The 19,812-nt window shown below is 35.4% G+C and overlaps 1 protein-coding gene across 1 annotated transcript in view; it reads left to right on the forward strand.

The window, feature by feature from the left end:
* Positions 1–19,812, forward strand: part of PRKDC (protein kinase, DNA-activated, catalytic subunit) — a 194,065-nt gene that overhangs the window by 163,587 nt on the left and 10,666 nt on the right. Inside the window, exons 72-76 of the mRNA XM_036233299.1 lie at positions 2,911–3,091; positions 3,667–3,827; positions 5,802–6,013; positions 13,972–14,059; positions 14,165–14,308. Coding sequence (XP_036089192.1) covers positions 2,911–3,091; positions 3,667–3,827; positions 5,802–6,013; positions 13,972–14,059; positions 14,165–14,308 — 786 coding nt within the window. The remainder of the gene's footprint in view (positions 1–2,910; positions 3,092–3,666; positions 3,828–5,801; positions 6,014–13,971; positions 14,060–14,164; positions 14,309–19,812) is intronic.

Here is a 19,812-nt window from a genome sequence, read left to right on the forward strand (position 1 = left end):
GCAGCTACTTAGGTACAAGAGAGCTCCCATAAAAGGCTGTCAGATAATTTTTTTTGACTTCTTTGGACTTTGCGGGCCAAAAGGCAGTAGTTACATGAAATGTTCAAAGTGACCAATGGTAAAAACGTATAGCCAAGATTACCCATCTAGGTTATTATTTAGAATAGAGAGATAGTTTCCCAGACAAGCAAAAGCTAAGGGCTTTCATCACCACTAAACCAGCATTACAAAAAATGTTAAAGGGACTTTTTTTTAGTAGAAATGATCAAAAATAAAAATATAGGACAGAAATAATTCTCACTGACAAAGGCAAGCACTTAGTTAAAACATTGAATCAACCAATTATAAAGCTAGTATAAAAGTTAAAAGCCATAAGTTGTAGGAAGACCATGTGTAAATACAACAATAAATTAAGGGATACACACAAAAAAGAGGTAAAATAATGACAAAAATAAACATTGGGGTTGAGTAAAAAATGTAGTTACTTAAGAATGTGTTTGAACTTGAGCAACCATCAACTTAAAATAAACCGCTATAAACATAGCTTGGTATATATGAAGCACATCGTAACCACAGATCAAAACCTAGAAAAGATATATAAGAAATAAAGAAAAAGATATCTCAAATAACACCACAGGAAGTTGTCAACATACAAAAGAAGAGCAAGAGAACTAAAAAAGGAACAGAGAACTACAATAACAATCAGAACAATAAAATGACAATAACTACATACCTATAACTAATTAAATATAAGTGGACGGTATCCTCCAATAAAAATACATAGGCTGACTGAATGGATACAAGAATAAGATCCATTTATATATATGCTATGTAGAGGAGACTCATTTCAATTCAAAAGACACACACTGACTGAAAGTAAAGAGATGGAAAAAGATGTTTCGTGCAAATGGAAATTTTTTGAAAAGCTGGAGTACCAGTATTATATCCAACAAAGACTTTAAAACAAGGCTGTAGAAAAGGACATTACATAATGATAAAAGAATCAATCAAACAAGAGGATATAATTCTTAAAAACATCTACACACCCAATGTATGAGCATACTTTGACAGACATAATGGGAGAGATCAATAGTAATATAATGACAGTAGAGAACTTTTAACACCCTACTGACTCCAATGGCTAGATTACCTGAACAAAATCAACAAGGAAACAGAGGCCTTAAATGACACTTTAGACCAATTGGACTTAATAAATTAACATTTCACCCAAAAAATCAGAATAGACATTCTTTTCTCAAGTTCACATGGAACATTTTCCAGGATAGAACACATGTTAAGCTACAAAGGAAGTCTCAATAAATGTCAGATGATGAAATCATATGAAGCATCCTCTGTGATCACAATGGTATGAAACAAGAAATCAAGTATAAGAAGAAAACTGAAAAACACATGGAGGCTAAATGTGTTAACAGTGAGATCAAAGAATAAATCAAGATAACTTGGGACAAAAGAAAACGAAAATGACTACAAAATATGGGACACAGTAAATGCAGTTCTAAGGGGAATGCATAGCAATACAGGCCTACCACGTGAAACACGTAAAAACTTAATCTAATCACTATGTTTACACCTGAAACTAATATAATACTGTGTATCAACTATAATTGAAAAATAAATTTTAAAAATCCAAGTACAAACAACTTGAATCATCTGCAGATACTTGCAAAGGGAAAGACGTATGTTGCATATGTTCATCTTAAACTCTTAATCTTTAAGATGTTGTGATATATGCCCAGTGATTCCAGTCAGTGTAGTTTTTAGTAGTCCTTTTGCTTAGTTCCAAATGAGAATCTGATTGCTAGTAGATTTTTAAGCTCTTAAGTAAAACACCAAAGATGAAAGAGATGCTACATTTTAGGGGGAAAATATAGGGTTCTGAAATTCTTTTATTCTTTGTTCCATTTCATTTCTTTTTAACTACTTAAAATGAGGATTTATTCAGCAGTTTAATATGTTATTTGAATAATCATACACTGATTTGAAAAAAAATGGAAATTCAGTCTGAAAATAGTTTTTGATAACTTCACTATATGGAAGGAATTAACCTAAAATGCTTTCTAACAGCTGAGATAAAGAGCCATTGTTTCAAGATCCTAGGCAGGGTCAGTTTTAAACTGGATCTTAAAGACGAAAAAGGGATAATTAAGATAAATAAATAAATAATGGTCATTGCTTTGCGTTTCTATAATATATTTGACAGTTGAGCATAGCAAAATTTATTATGTGGAAAATTGACATATTTTATGTGTTTCCTGTTTATTTGAATAATACAGATTTTACAATGAGAAATTTTTATTGGAATAATGCGGACAGTTTTTCCATGACTTTTGTTAATAGAATTTCACTACTAGTCATCATTTAGACGTCCCATTAGTTTATTGGACAAATCAGCCTTTTTTTCTTTTTTATTTAGTGCCTGCTTTACTTAGCTTTTAAAAATGATTTTGTATTTTTAATAATTACCAGCTTTTCCTCATCTCACTGTGGCCTATGTCACTTTAGTTGTATAATCTTGTCTTCTTCCTCCACAATGTTATTAACATTCTCGGTATGTTGAGCATAAGGTGCCAACTTCCATCTCTTTTTAAATTCCATCTCTTTTTAAAGGCTGCATGATCTGCATTGACTTTTGGTGCCAGTTATGTGTGACTAGTTGATTGGTCCACACTTGGCTTATTCTTTTTTTTTATTTGGTGTTATTTTATGTACTCAGGATCTTACTGGAATTGCTTACTTTTTCACAATTGGGGAAGATTCTCCCTTTTCCATTTAGCCAGCTTTCTGTGATATTAGCCATAACTAATGAATCACAAGTATTCTTTATCATTGCAGGTAGAAAACAGAGTTCTTATAGAAAGCTTCACTCTTTTTGAAATCTTTGAATTTTAGGTGATTGCAGGGCTGTACCAGAGAGCATTCCATTACATTTCTGAGGCTGTGCGGATAGCTGAGGAGGAGACACAGTCTTCCACCAGGGACCAATGGCCTGCAGCAAGGATAATAGATGCTTATATGACACTAGTGGATTTCTGTGACCAACAGCTTCGCAAGGAGGAAGAGACTGCTTCAGGTGAATCACAAAAGAAAAAATGAATGTGTCATATTTTGTTAGCATAAAGTGTTAAGAATTTTGTATATACTTTTGATTTCCTATTTGTGTGTTCGTTTTAAATGACAAATTCTGAGAAAAGTCTTTCTAAGAAGGAATGACATCTCTAAGCAACATGACCAGCTGTCTTCATATCCTAGAGTTAGGCTATCTTCATTCTTTCCATTTGCTTAATTTATATTTTCAAATTCTGCTTGCAGCTTTGATATTATTGACTTATGTGTCCTGCCTTTTGCTCCTGGAATAAATTCAATAATCAGCACCTACCCTTTATTTTTCCAGCTCAGGAAGCAAACTATGTTTCCTGCAGAATGGGTAATCTAATAGAAAAGTTCACCTTCGAGGTAGAATCTTTTACATATAGTGTATAAAAGATTGTGTTTGGTGTTTGTTGATCTAAAGTTGTTGTTAAAAAGAAAACAATGACATATTATAAAATATAAGCCAAAAAGTAAAAATGTCATCATATGTTAAATTTATAATGTATGTATAAGCGGATATATTGACCACTGTTTTCTTTTTCCTATCCTTATAAGTTATTGAGTCTGTAGAACTGCAGACATATCCAGTTGTTTTAGTAGACAAAATGTTGAAAGCTTTAAAATTACATTCCAATGAAGCCAGGCTGAAGTTTCCCAGACTACTGCAGATTATAGAACAGTATCCAGAGGAGACCCTGAGCCTAATGACAAAAGAGGTTAGTATCTTTATTCTAGCAAAAGAGAACTGTACAGAACTGAAAGACATATTCCTGTTTATATTCAACCACATTAATGCGTGTAATACATATATTGTAGCTTTTCCTAACCAACGTTGAATTTTGCTACATTCCAAGAACATAGATAATTTCAAACCGTATAAAGGAGTGTCCCTATTTACCCATTTTCCTCATTGGGACTTGATAACGCTATTTCTGAACAAGGACTCCAAGAAATAGAAGAGCAAGTATATTTGGGACAGAGACGGGAATTTCTGTAGCAGTTTGCTGTCCATAAAGACTAAGCTGTAGTCTGTAACATCTGTTGGTGCCCATGCTCAGTGTATGATTTAGCCCAGGGAGAAACTTCCAGTGATTGTAGTGTCTGTCAGCAGCACTGTGTCCACAGGAATCCTGAGGCCTCCAAATTCACAGTGCGCAGCTAGTGTTTGTGGACACGCAGGAGCATCCCATAATCCTCCACATGTTCTGCTCACCAGCTTGTATGTCCCTGCCGTCCTCACCCCACAAAGGGCTTGTGTCATCCTGACACCTTCCTGTCATCTATAATAAAAAGCTGAGGGCCATTGGAAAGGCTCCTCAATGATTTTTATAGTTGTTTAATTGGAAAATAGGGCCAAAGTTTGAGCAGTGGAGACTCAGTGCCTGTCAGGGCTTTATGTACCACACCTCTGACCCTCTTGTGAATGTGGACTTTTTCAGTAGGTCTTAAACAGGAGATTAAAGTAAATTCAGAAATGCAATATGTATATTTTTCTTAAAGATAGCAATAATAAAAGTTATAATTTTAGCTTTTTCCAAGTAATATTTATATATAATAAAAGTAGCATTTTAAATCCAGTGTTACAATGAATTTGGGTTGGGGCAGCTAACCTTTTCTGAGTGCTCCTAGTGAGCTACATGGACTGATATATTTTATCCTCACATATCCTGTTCTTTCCTCATTTAAAGATGAAGTTAGGAAGCATGCCCAGGTTCACTCCTTATACCAATATATATATGCTAAGTACATGAGATATCTTAAAATCAACACCTTAAAAAGCATTAGAGGAAAACATGAACAAATTTTGAAATGGTCTTGGAGTAAAGAGACAAAACCAGAAGCCATGAAGGAAAATAATTTGACATTTCTATGCAGAGAAACATTTTACCATATACAAAGTTTAAAAAAAAAAACTGGCAGAAAAACATTTTCAATACATTTTAAAGACTGAGTTGATTATCTCTACTCTACAAAATAAATAGACCAGTAGAAAATGGTCAGAGGAAATACATGCAAGATTAACGTCCGTAAAGCAAATAGTTCAGCCTCACTAATAATGAAATATGGAAATTAGATATTTTTCACTTCTCAGATTGAAAATAAATTTAAAAAATTGATTATGTCCAGTGTTGGAAAGAACTTGGGAGGGTCAATCTAATTCACTTTTAAAAGTAGAAATTTGAGAAATCTTTTTGGAGGGAACTCTAGCAATGTTTTTATAGTTGTTAATGTTCACACAGTAATTTTACTTCTAAGAATTTCTTCAATGTACCCATATAGCAGAAGTACAAAGAGATAAACATACAGGGATGTCCATTGTAGCATTATCTATAATAGCAAAAATTTGAAAACACCCTAAAAATTCATTACAGAGCAGTAGTTAAATAAGATGGAATATTATACAGCTGTTAAACAGAATGAGGTAAATCTAAGAAAAACTAGAAACAGTATGTCTATCCCATTCTTGTAAAGAAAGGATATGTGTACATATACATAGAAAACATGTGGAAGAATAGAATGGTTCTCAGAACAGGAACTGAGAGGGCTGAGAAAGAAAAGACTTTTATATTTCTGCCTGTTTTCATGCTTATGATTATAAACATATATTTCTTATATTGAGCACATTACTTTTATAATAAAACAATTTTAAAGTTTTATTCATTATTAAGTTATGGCTATCTGTGTTTTAGATTTCTTCCATTCCTTGCTGGCAATTTATTGGTTGGATCAGCCACATAGTGGCCTTATTGGACAAAGAAGAAGCCATTGCCATCCAGCGCACTGTGGAAGACATTGCTGATAACTATCCACAGGCGATTGTCTACCCATTTATAATAAGCAGTGAAAGCTATTCCTTTAAAGATACTTCTACTGGTCATAAGAATAAGGAGTTTGTGACAAGGTAATATTACAGAGAAATTAGGTTGACCAAATATTACAGGTTATAAAAAATGTGTATGGTAAAAGTAAACACATGGAATCTTATGTTTGTCTTCAAATTAATTAGAGCTGTCATTGAAGAATAGAAAATCTTAGACATCTGTTGAAAGTTTCTAGCTTGGGTATGTTATTTGTTACAGAATTTCTTTCCTTTTTTAAATGTATTTCATTTTAGAATATTATTCATGAAATATTCTACCCTCATGCCTAATTGCTGTTGGTTGAGACAGACTAGATGAGATGCTTCTTAAAATCAGTTTTTGAAATTCTTCTTTAACGAAAATATCCAGAAGCCCCTGTACTTAATTTAGGACTCAGTAGACTACCTCAAGTATCATCTTTTTCAATTCTTCAACCTATTTGTAAGTGGAGACAGCTGGTGTAACTGGCAATGATGTATTACTTTTGCAAGAATACTTCTAAGTACATGGTATTTTAGTTGACATTCTCTGTCAAGAGCTTTGTTTTTTTTCATGAGCTGATTTGCCTTATTATTTAGAGCGTATTGTTTCTGAGAAGACAGGGAAGAGTAAGGCATAGCTTTCATTACAGTTTGTCAATGGGTTGGCTGTGCAGACACTATCTGCCACTGTTAGTGCTTGGCGCACCACATAATCTTTCAGCAGAGTCAGCTGCAACATAATTTTTTTTTAAAGAAAGAAGAAAAAGATTTGAAAATGCATCAAGAAAGTGGCCTTTTCTTTCATAACATAACTTCAAAATTGTTTGTATCAAATTGTATACATCAAAATGTTGATATTATTTGCAAGGAGATTTACTTTTATCTTATCCAAGAACCTCACCTCTTTATAGAATATAGTAGTCTCTCCTTATCCATTAGGGATATGTTTTAAGACCCCCAGTGAATCCCTGAAACAGACAGTACCAAATCTTACATATACTATGTTTTTTCCTATACATATGTATTTATGATAGTTTAATTTATAAATTAGGCAAAGTAGGAGACTGACAACAATAATAATATAACAGAACAGTTATAACAACATACTGTAATAAAAGTTATGTGAATATGGTCTCTCAAAATACTATACTGTACTTGCCCTTTTAATAATGTGAGACGATATAATGCTTCATCTCAAGTGATGAGATGAAGTGGGGTGGGTATGCTGGACAAAGAGATGATTCATGTCTCAGGCAAGATGGCACAAAATTCCATCACACTACTAGAATGGCTCTCATTTTAAAATTTACAAATTGTTTCTGAAATTATCCATTTAATATTTTTGGAACATAGTTCACTACGGGTAACTGATACCATGGAAACTATGGATAAGAGAATATATTTTGTTCTTCATCTAATATTGCATAGAATATTTTTATTTTTTTTTAATTAAGTTTATTTGGGGTAACATAGGTTAATGCAATTATATAATTTTCAGATGTACATTATAATTTGACATCTATATAGTCTGCTGTGTGATTACCACCCAAAGTTCAGTTTCCTTCAGCTATTATATATTTGATCCCCTTTACCCACTTATCCTCCCCTCTCCCCTACATTTAACCTCCTTTTCCCCATCTACCTCTCACCTCCTCCCCCACCCCCTACCATCTGGTAACCATTAGGCCATTGTCCATGTCCCTGAGTCTCTGTCCTATTCGTTTGTTGCTTTTAGATTTATATCCCACATATAAGTGATATCATGTGATTTTCAAATTTTACTGTCTGGATCATTTAGCTTTGCATGATTATCATGAGGTCCATCCATTTTGTCACAGATGGCAGTATTTCATCTCTTCTTATGACTGAGTAATATTCTGTTGTATATATTTGCCACATCTTCTTTATCTAGTCACCTATCACAGGACACTTCTGTTGCTTCCATGACCTGGACACTGTGAATAATGCTGCCGTGAACATCAGTGTGCAAATATCTTTTTGGATATGGGTTTTCAAGTCTTTGGGGTAAATACCCAGGGGTGCGATTGCTGGATCATATGGTAAATCCAATCTTAGTTTTCTGAGGAACCTCCATACTGTTTTCCATAATGGCTGTACCAATTTGCAGTCCCACCAGCAGTATATGAGGGCTCCATTTTCTCCACATTTTCTCCAACATTTGTTATTACTTGTTCTGTTGATTATAGCTATTCTGACAGGTGTGAGATGGTATTTCATTGTGATTTTGATTTGCATTTCCCTAATAGCTAGCGATGTTGAGCATCTTTTCATATGTTTGTTGGCCTTTTGTATGTGCTCTAGTGAGAAATGTCTGTTCAGGTCCTCCGCCCATTTTTAACTGGATCATTTTTTGTTGTTGTTACTGAGTTGCATGAGTTTTTTTGTATATTTTGTTTATTAGGCCCTTATTGGAGGTGTTGTTTGCAAAAATATTTTCCCGTTCAGATGGTTGTCTCTTTACCTTGTTGACGGTTTCTAAAAAGCTGAGCAGAAGCTTTTTAGTTTGATATAGTCCCATTGACATATTTTAGCTTTTACTTCCCTTGACTTTGAGGTCAAATTCATAAAAACCTCTTTAAGTCCAAGGTCCTTGAGTTTCATTCCTATGTTTTCTTCTATGCATTTTATTGTTTCAGGTCTTATAGTCAGGTCTTTAATCCATTTTGAGTTAATTTTGCTGTGTGGTGATAGACAATAGTCTTGTTTCATTCTTTTGCAGGTAGCCTTTCAATTTTCCCAGCACCATTTATTGAAGAGGCTTTCCTTTCTTCACTGTATGTTTTTGGCTTTTTTGTTGAAAATTTTTAGCCCATATAAATATGTGTTTACTTCTTGACTCTTGATTCTGTTCCACTGGTCCATGTGTCTGTTTTGCTGCCAATAGCATGCTGTTTTGATTACTGTCACTTTGTGTATAATTTGAAGTTGGCGGAGGGATGACTCCAGCCTCATTCTCTTTGCTCAGGTTGGCTTTGACAATTCTGGGTCTTTTGTGCTTCCATACAAATCTGATTATTTTTTGTTCTATTTCTTTAAAAACTGCCAATAGGATTTTGATGGGCATTTGCATTAAATCTGTATAATGCTTTAGGTAATATGGTCATTTTACCTATGTTGATTCTTCCAATCTAAGAACATGGAATATCTTTCCATTTCTTTGTATCTTCTTCTATTTCTTTTAATACGGTCTTATAGTTTTAATTATATAGGTTCTTCACTTGTTTTGTTCAATTTATTTCTAGGTATTTTATTCTTTTTCTTGCAGTTGCAAAAGGAATTGTTTTTTCCACTTCTTTTTTGACACTTCATAATTAGAATATAGGAACGCTATGGATTTTTGAACATTGATTTTGTATCCAGAGACTTGACTTTATTTGTTTTATATCTTTCTCTTACCTGATTGCATTCACTAGGACTTCTAATGTTATGTCGAATAACAGTGGTGATAGTGGACAGCCTTGTCTTGTTACTGATCTTAGAAGGAAAGTGTTTAGTTTTTCATCATTAAGTACGATGTTGGCTGAGGGTTTCTCATAGATGGCCTTTATGATGCTAAGGTACTTTTCTTCTATACCGATTTTGTTAAGTGTTTTGATCATAAATGGATGCTGTATCTTGTGGAAGGCCTTTTCTATATCTAACGATATCATCATATGATTCTTATTTTTTAATTTGTTTACCTGTGTATAACATTAATCGATTTGCATATGTCGAACCATCCCTGTGCCCCTGGGATGAAGGTCACTTGATCATGGTATATACTCTTTGTAATATGTTGCTGTCTTTGGTTCACTAGTATCTTATTTAGGATTTTTGCATTAGTGTTCCTGAGAGATACTGGTCTGTAGTTTTCTTTTTTTGTGTAATCTTTACCAGGTTTTGGTATAGAGTAATATTGGCCTCATAAAATGAGCTGGGAAGTATTGCTTCCTCTTTGATTTTTGGAAGAGTTTGAGGAGAATAGGTATTCAATCTCTTTTTGAATGTTTGGTGGAATTCACTGGTGAAGCCATCTGGTCCTGGACATTACTCTTTGATAGGTGTTTGATGATTGTTTCAATTTTCATTCTGCTGATCAGTCTTAGATTTTCCAGGTCTTCTTAATTCAGTCTAGGAAGGTTGTATTTTTCTAAGTACTTGTCCATTTCTTCTAGGTTATTAAATTTGGTGTTACATACTTTTTCATAGTATTCTTGCATGATCCTTTGTATTTATGCGATATTCAGTAATAATTTCTTCTCTTTCATCCCTAATTTTGTTTATTTGTGTCCTTTCTCTTTTTCTTTAGTGAGTCTAGCCTGGGGTTTGTCAACGTTATTAACTTTTTCAAAGAACCAGTTCTTTGTTGTATTTATGTTTTCTAATGTTTGTTTGTTTTCAATTACATTTATTTCTGCTCTAATTTTGATTATTTCCTTCCTTCTTCTTACTTTAGGCCTCATTTGTTCTTCCTTTTCTTATTTTTTAAGATGAGCATTAAGTTGTTTATTTGGGCTCATTCTTGTTTTTGGAGATAGGCCTGTAATGATATGAACTTTCCTCTTAGGACCGCTTTTGCCTTGTCCCAAAAGTTTTGATATGTTGTACTATCATTACTATTTGTTTCTATGTATCTCTTGATCTCTATTTATATTTCTTCTCTGACCCAGTTATTCTTCAGTAGCATGTTGTTTAATCTCCATGTATTTGTGGTTCTTCCTGATTTCTTTTTAGTTGATCTCTAGTTTCAAAGCATTATGATCAGAGAATATGGTTGGTATGATTTCGACCCTCTTACATTTATTGAGGCTATTTCTGTGTCCCAGTATGTGGTTGATTCTTGAGAATGTTCCACGTGCATTAGAGAAGAATGTTTAAGCAGCTGTTTTGGAATGGAATGCTCCGTATATGTCAGTTATCTCCAGTCGATCTAATGTGTCATTTGAGGATGTTATTTTTCTGATTGATTTTCTGTTTGGACCATCTGTCCATATCCGACAGTGAGGTATTTAGGTCTTCTAATATGATAGTGTTTTGGTCTGTTTCTCCCTTTAGTTCTGTTAGTAATTGCTTTACATATTTTGGGGCTCCCTGATTGGGAGCATAGATATTAATTAGTGTTACGTCTTCGTCTTCTTGGTGCATGATTCCCTTTATCATTATGAAGTGTCCCTTAGTATCTTTCTTGACCTTGTTTATTTTGAAGTCTCTTTCGTCCGATATTAGTACCACTACTCTTGCTTTTCTCTGAATGCCATTTGCTTGAAAAATCATATTCCACCCTTTTACTTTGAATCTGTATTTGTCTTTGGAGCTGAGATGTGTCTCCTGGAGGCAGCATATGATTAGGTTTTGTTTTTTGATCCATTTTGTAACTGTGCCATTTCATTGGTGAGTTTCAGTCCATTTACATTTAGGGTGATCATTGAAATATGGGGTCTTATAGCCATTTTATCTTTTGCTTTCTGGTAGCTTGGTTTTTCCATTACTTCCTTGTCTTTGTGTTTTTGTTTCTTTATTTCAATTGGCTTTTGTGAGTTTTGCCTCTGGTTCTTGTTTTATGCTATATACTTCAGTTCTGACTCTATGGGGTGTGGTTACCATTACAAATATGAAAAAGATATAGTTATATATATATACAGTTGTCCGTTTTCTTCTGTGTGTGCCTTATCTCCTTTCTCTTTTGTGAATTTGGATCTTTGAATCTTCCCCTTTTCTGTGATTGTTATCTCAATTTGTTTCTATGTATGCCGAACATTCATTACTATCTTGCTATAGCAATTCTCTTCTTATTATTTAGGCTTAGAATGCCCTGTTCTTAGTAAGGGCTACACTCCTCTGCTTTTATTTGCCTGATAGTCACTTTACTCCTAATTATGTATTTTTTATTGTTGTTATTGTTGAGCTGACTTCTTTCAGAATTTCCTGCGATGCAAGCCTTGTAGTGGAGAAGTCCCTCAGTTTTTGTGTGTCTGAAAAGGTCTTAATTTCTCCTTTGTATCTAAAGGAGAGCTCTGGATACATTATTCTAGGCTCGTATTTTCTTTCACTTAATAGTTTAAATATTTGATTCCATTCTTTTCTTGTTTGTAAAGTTTGTGCTGAGAAGTCCGATGATAATCTAATGGGTTTTCTTTTAAAAGTTACTGTTTTCTTCTTCCTGCCTGCCCTGAGAATTCTGTCTTTGTCATTGATTTTCGATAACTTTAATACAGTGTGTCTTGGTGAAGGCCTTTTTGGGTTGAGATAATTGGGTGTTCTGTTGACTTCTTGAATTCTGAGTTCCAGCTCATTCCTTAGATTTGGGAAATTCTTGTCTACTATTTGTCTGAAAATGCTTTCTAGTCCCTGCTCCTTTCCTCGTCATTGGTAAAGCCCATTATTCTTATGTTTCCTCTCCTGATGGTATCAGCTAGTTTTTTAATGTCTCTTTTATTATTTTTCATTCTTCGGTTTCTCTCTTCTTCGTTCTGATTTATTTTTAGATTTTTGTCTTCGATATCACTGATACTTTACTCCATTTGGTCGACTCTATTTCCCTAGCTTAATATTTCATTTTTCAAATCTTGCATTGTGTTCTTTATCTCCAGAAGTTCCGTTTGGTTCCTTTTGAGGGTTTCAATCTCCTTGCTCATCTAGCTGTTTTTGCAATATCTGAAATTGTTGATATGACTTGTTTTGGAACTCACTGAGTTTTTTCAGAAGTACCATCCTGAATTCTCTGTCACTCAAGTCACACATTTCTTTGTTTGTAAGCTCATTTTCTGGAGATTTTTCTCATTCTTTCTGAAATGCCTTGTCACCTTGGTGGTTCATGGTGTTTAATGGACTATTTCTGCACCTGGGCATTAATGGAAGTATATTCTGTTGTTTTTCCAGAATGAAGATTTATTATATAAAGGTGTCTCTTTAGCCTGCTGCAAAGAAGGCACTTTTCTTTTGGTTTCCAGTAGGTGGCATCTAAAACTCTTGGATTTCTGTTTTATAAAAAGCCTAACGTATTTTATTTTCTTGTAGCTTTTAATCACACTTGCTACTCTCCATTTCAGTCCCTGTCAGTGTTAGCAACAGTTTTGGTAGCATTTGCTTAATTCCCCAGGGGCTCCACAGTGATTGGTCTCAGAGAGTATGTGGGAGGGGTCCTCTGGGTTGGGAGTTGGGCGCTGCGGCTCAGCCTCAGTTTTACAGCTGAGGCCCGTAGAAATCAACTGTTGTTTCTCTGCTGTCCCGTCCCGCTTCTCTGCTTTCTGCCCTGATGACTGAGCCCTGCTGCCAGCTGTTTAGAAAGGTCCCAGCACTTCCAAGCAGGTCTGTTAAGGAAGTTGCTGCACCTTCTCCCCTCTCCCTTCTCCTACAGGGAGTTCCAGAGGCTGAGAGGGGTAGCTTCAGTCTCTGCAGCTTTTGCTCCGATTCCCCTGGCTTTCCATGGTGATCAGTCTCGGAGGATATGGGCAGGAAGCACTCTGGGTTGGGGGTTGGGGGCTGCAGCTCCGCTTTGGTTTTTCACCTGGGGCCAGTAGAAATCAACTGTTGTTTCTCTGCTGTCCTGTCCTGCTTCTCTGCTTTCTGCCCTGATGACTGAGCCCTGCTGCCAGCTGCACAGATAAGTCCCGGCACTTCCAGGCAGGGCTGATCAGGGAAGCCGCCGCACCTTCACTCTCCCCGCTCCTTCTACAAAGAGCTCAGGGGGCCGCAAGAGGCAGCATCGTTATTACTCCCAACCTAGCTCTTGACACCCAGGGTAGCTCTTATGCCAGATCCCAGGCTCACACATTCTGGTGTGCAGTTTGGGTATTTTTTGTTGAGTTTTAAATGTTCAGCTTATTGTTGTTTCAAGGGTAGAAATCTGAGGACGTCTCTCACTCCGCCATGTTTTCCTAGAATTGCATAGAATTTTTAAATTGCTCTTTCCCTAGACTATGTAACTGGTTATTATATATAAACATAAATATTTATAAATTATAGGCCTTGATCTATGAAAGATATTTCATTACCTAAACTTGGTAATTTTTTTGTAGGATTAAAATTAAGTTGGATCAAGGAGGAGTGATTCAAGATTTTATTAATGCCCTAGAACAGCTTTCTAATCCCGAAATGCTCTTTAAGGTAATATTACATTTCTAACACATAAAACCTAAAACTTAGATATAACCTATTTATAATCTAGCTTGATTTTTCTGTTTTTTTTTTTTGTTTTGTTCTTTGCAATAGGATTGGACCGATGATATCAAAGCCGAATTAGCAAAAAACCCTATCAATAAAAAAAATATTGAAAAGATGTATGAAAGAATGTATGCAGCCTTGGGAGACCTGAAGGCCCCAGGCCTTGGAGCTTTTAGAAGGAAGTTTATTCAGGTATGGGTGAACAGAAGCTTACCCTTATGATAACAGAATTATCATAAAGATCAATGCTTATATTTTGCTGTTTTGTTAACCATTCTGGTTTTAAAATAACCATTGAATTTGTAATCTTTCTTTAGATCTGATGCTTTCTGTGAGATATTGATGGCATACTTTTAGGTCAAATAGTAGCAAGCAGGGCTTTTTTATTACATTGTGTTCTTCATGCTCAGATTCTTAGATATGAAGGTCACATGTGATTTAATATTTTTAGTTATCAAATAATTTGAACATTGAATCAAGAAATTTTACTATTTGTGAGCACTTATCTTTGTTCAAGGCACACACTCCTGAGTGCCACAGGTTATACAAGGAGAAGACAGACCCAGTTTCTGAATTCTAAGGGATTGTCTGATGAATGCTCTATATAAAGAATTATGGTATAAGACAAATGTGGTAAATGTGAGATCTATTTTTAAAGTTGCTCTAGAGTTGAAAGGAAAAGAACATACCTCAGTTTGGAGAGAATCTGGAAAAGCCTCTTGGAGCAAGTGGAGATTAAAATGAGCCTCAAAGTGTTTAGATTTTATACCATCAGACTTTGTGCTTTTTGCTCCCTATGAGTTTATCTTTTTTCTCCTTTGTCCATCTGGAGAACTTATCATTTGAGATGTGGCTTATGCATCATTTCTCCTTTAGAGCCTTTCCTGAACCTTCTCCTTACTATCCCCAAGAAGAATTAGGTGCTCCTTCCTCTCTGCTGTCTAAGGCACCTTTGTGCACCACTCTTAGCATTCATCACATTGATTTTTTTCCCCAATTTTGGTCAAACTACCTTTGTTCATTAAACCTCAGGAAGTTTAAGAGCATAAAGGAGAAGTCATGGTACTCATGTTGCTAGAGTTCTCCAGTTCCACAGTCTCTAGTGCAGACGAGGTTTTTATTTTTTTAAAATTATTCCTTTATTAAAATGTAATTCACATACCCTGCAATCCATCAATTTAAAGTGTACAATGCTCTACTTTTTATTATGTTCACAGAGTTGTGCAAACATCACCACATCAATTTTAGAACATTTTTATCACTACAAAAAAAAACACCGTGCCTGTTAGCAGTAACTCCTCACTCCCCTCTCCTGCCAACACCAGACAACCACTAAACTTTCTCTATAGATTTGCCTGTTCCAGACATTTCCTATAAATGGAGTGAGTCATACAATAAGTGATCTGACTTCTTTCACTTAGCATAATGTTTTCAGAGTTTATCCATGTTGTAATGTGTAAGTTTTTCATTCTGTTTATTGCTGAATATTATTCCACTGTATGGATATGCCACATTTTGGTTATCTTTTCATCAGCTGATGGACATTTGGAGTGTTTCCACTTCTTAGCTCTTATGAATAGTGCTCCTGTGAACATCAGTGTACAGATTCTTGTGGGGAGCTCCTCAGAGTTGGAAATTCGTGTTTATTTTTTACCTCTCCCTTTAATTTTATGCCTCCCAAATTAGACTTGTGGACAGGGATTTTGTCTTATTCACTTTTTCTTTCCACTGCCTAGCATAGTGTCTTGTGTGAAACATTCATCTTTAATTAGATGAATGAATGGTATGGTTTTAATAAGTAGAGATGGATTTTGTTGGTCATTTCTTCTTAGGATAGTTTTAGTTAAAGGTATGAATGAATGTAGTAATACACAGGACTGTCGTTACCTGAACATGACCAGGCAGGGATATATCCTAAAAGTGAAGATAAAACCAAAAACCTCCGTAGTTCATTTTATGACATATATTAGGCTTCACATCATATCAAATCTGTCTCATTATACTGCTGCACATTACGTATGCAAGGGTCTTGGAACAGGAAATACACATACTATAAATGTACTTTAATACACTAGCATTAATAAAATTCTAGAATATTATATTTGGAAAAGTGTAGGTTTTCTTTTTTTCCTAAACCAGTAAGTGGTTTAAGAAACTTTTAGGTATACTTTTTCTGTAAAGGCGCAGATTTTCAGCTTAATAAGTTATATCAGTCTCTTGTCACAAGTACTCACATCTGCCATCATATTGCAAAAGCAGCCCGAGACAGTATGTGGTGACTGAAAGATTCCAATAAATTTGATTTATTGAAACAAGCAGTAGGCAGGATTTGGCTTGTGGGCTGTAGTTTGCCAAACCTTGTTCTAAAGAAAGAAGCTAGAGCTGAAAAACAGGTGACTTGCCCAATGTCAATAGAATCTAAAACCAGGTCTTCCAACTTAGAAGGACCAATCTATCATCTGGGAAAAGATTTAATTTCAGCAGTACCTCTTTTCTGCAGCCTTTCTCTGCTCTCCAGTAGGCTCTGGACCTTACCCCAGACTGAAGAGTGGGTGTTTTGCTCTCCTGCCTGTCTCCTTAACTAGTGTGAGAATGTCTGCAGCAGTCCTGTTCATTGCCTCATATTGAATAATTCTATGAACAATTCTACACAGCCCCCAGAAGAGACAGCATGTTGTTACTTTGAACTCATGGCCGCTTCCTTTCCCTGCATTCTGAATATCATAAGACTCTGCCCTGAAAAGCTGTTAGTGTAGAGCCACTATTCTTCCTAATTGCTGCTGAGCACATTTGCCTCCAACCCTAACCAAGGAACAGTGTCGAAACCTACTTCCATAGTTCTCACCAGGCATGATACTTAAAGTCTTGAGGTTACTTTCTAGTACCATGGAAAATAAATCCAGAACTTTCTAATTTGTACCAAATCAACAAGTTTTCATTAATTAAAATAATGTACCCAAACAGACTTGTCTCAGAATTCACTTTAGAGGATCTTTAAGGGCATTATGCTATTCAGATATATTGTTGGTGCTGGTTATGTTTGGGAAATAGTCAGTCTTTCCATGTATTCTAAGAGTTTGCAGATTGTTTCAATACTTTTAATCCAAAGAATAAATTTATTTTATTTGTGTAATTTTTCCTGTAGTAGATTATTTTAAATTAGAGCATATATTTTATTTATACCAGATTTATGTTGTGAGGTTAGTTATAAATTTGGTAAAAACATTTCTAATTAAAAACAATCAGGTAAATATTGATGACTATTAAGTCACTGTTAATACTCTTGAGTTTTGTCTTATTTTGATATTAAGATTATATTAAATATTTGAATAGAGATGAATACAAAGAAATATTTGATATGTTCCAAGATAAAATACTTCTAATAATAATTGCTCTTTGAAACATAAATTATTTGATGTTTGTACTGGTTTATGATCCAAATGACTTGAAAGACCCTTACTAAAGAAAGTAACATTCTTATATTTTTCCCTTCAGCTGTGATAATTATGGATTTTTCATTTTAATTGAATTAATCCATTTATTTTGTGCTTTGTTCCTAATTACTTCTGTTATCATAATGATGTAGATCAGTAAATAGAAAATAGGCTTAAAGAGGTTAAATGACTTTCTCAAGTTTTAAAAGTCCTTATTAGAATTTATGGCTAGAAGCCACTACCAATTATACCTTTTCTATGTTTTCTAAGGAAAACAAACAAAAGACAGGCTTCAGTGTTTTAGAGCAGCAGTCCCCAACCTTTTGGGCCCCAGGAACCAGTTTCGCGGAGGACATTTTTTTCATGGACCAGTGGGAGTGGCGATGGTTTGGGGATAATTTAAGTGCATTATACTTATTGTGCACTTCATTATTATGACATTGTAATATATAATGAAATAATTATAAACTCACCGTAACGCAGAATCAGTGGGAGCCCTGAGCTTGTTTTCCTGCAACTAGACAGTCTCATCCGAGGGTAATGGGAGACGGTGACACCTGAAGTGTGTTGCTTATGTCCAGTCTACTCTGTAATCTCGTTTTGGTTGCTGTCACTGCAGAAAACTCTGCTTCGCAAAGATAGGGTATTGGAAATGAAAGCAGGCTTTTTCAGTGCTTTTGTGGTAATCTCAGGATATTTCGCCTTGACTTTAGTATAGAATATATGGAGATTTGAAGTTGTCTCATACTTTTAAGGCCACCGTCATATGCAAGCTCAAGCAGTTGATCCTCTTATAGCACCAAGTTGATTCACCTGGCTTATTCATAAATGGGTCGTGGGTCCATTCCTCCCCAGTTCAGGGGTCTTTTGTGGTTGGGAAATAATGCTCAGATTCTTTTTTAAGCTGAGATAGGTGAACATGCAGCAGCTGGGATAAAGAAGGCCCTGGCTCAATCTCTTTCAGAATCTCTGCTAATGTTTGAAACATATCAAAAATCCCAATTTCATTGCTCTCATAATTCCAGTTTGGCTTTGAATACAGCTGCTTTATCTGTCAAATTGAACACAGTTGTTGAGTAAGCAAGTTTTGTAAACCATTGTGTGTCACTGAAATGTTTTTCTAAAAGAAATCTCTGGAGCAGCTCTCATAACTCAGAACCTCTGGCCAGTGATCTACCTTTGGAAAGCCGTCTCATTTCTGTGTATAAGAGGAGACATGTGTGCTCTGAGTCCATCTCCTCACAGGCTGTGCAAACAGACACGAGTTAAGGGCATGTACTTTAAAGTGATGGATAATTTTAATCACATCCTGCAAAACGTTAAGTTCGGGTGACATTTTTCAGGTAGCCAGCATTTCTCTATGGATGACACAGTGTTTAGACTCACATTCAGAAGCGACTTGTTTGATTGATCCGAGTAGTGAAACCAGAAAGCCGTTCAGTCATGGCAGCTTCTCCATCTGACAAAAAATGACCAATTCAGTTTTCCTGATATGTAATCATTCAAAGACTTGATTAATTCTGTAGCTGTGGTGTCGGTTGGCAACAAAAGTGCACATAACGTATCTTCATGCACATCCTCCTGAAAATATATCACACAGCAAGTGCTGTTGCCTTGTCAACATCAGTAGACTCATCAGCCTGGATTGCTTGCCATAGTGACTCATTAATCCTCTCTAACAGTTGTGCCTCAATATCTTCTGCTATTTCATTAATTCATCTAGGTAGGTGCTAGCTAAAAGAGGAACATGTGCCACCTTTTGAACTGCAGTTTCTCCTAAAATTTCATGACAGATGTCCTTTGCAGCAGGCAGGATCAACACTTCACCAATAGTAAAGGGCTTCTTAGCTTTAACAATGTGGTTAGCCGCTAAGAATGATGCTCTCAGTGTAGACACGTTTGATGAAGTTGTGGCCTTCAATAATGGTTCGTTCTTCATGTTCACGTTTTTTTTTTTTCCTTTTGAAAAACTCCAAAGGCTTGTCTTTTAATGCAGGGCGCTTGGTCTCCATGTGGTGAAGCAGTTTTGAAGCTTTCATGGCTTTGTTGGATAGCTGGTCACCACACGTTATACAAAGTGGGCTGGGAAAATGTGAATCACCTGTTGCAATGAACTGTAATTTAAGTAGGACTCTTGGTATTTTCTTTCAAATGAAGCTTTCTTTTTGTTGGCAGCCGTAGTCTTCTGCTGTCTCATCATTGGTTCTTTCCCCCTTTCCAAAGAAGCTCTCCAGTGACCTTTGTTTTTACTCATTTTGGCTA

The sequence above is a fragment of the Rousettus aegyptiacus genome, unplaced genomic scaffold (assembly GCF_014176215.1).
Source record: "Rousettus aegyptiacus isolate mRouAeg1 unplaced genomic scaffold, mRouAeg1.p scaffold_m13_p_15, whole genome shotgun sequence".
NCBI lineage: Eukaryota > Metazoa > Chordata > Mammalia > Chiroptera > Pteropodidae > Rousettus > Rousettus aegyptiacus.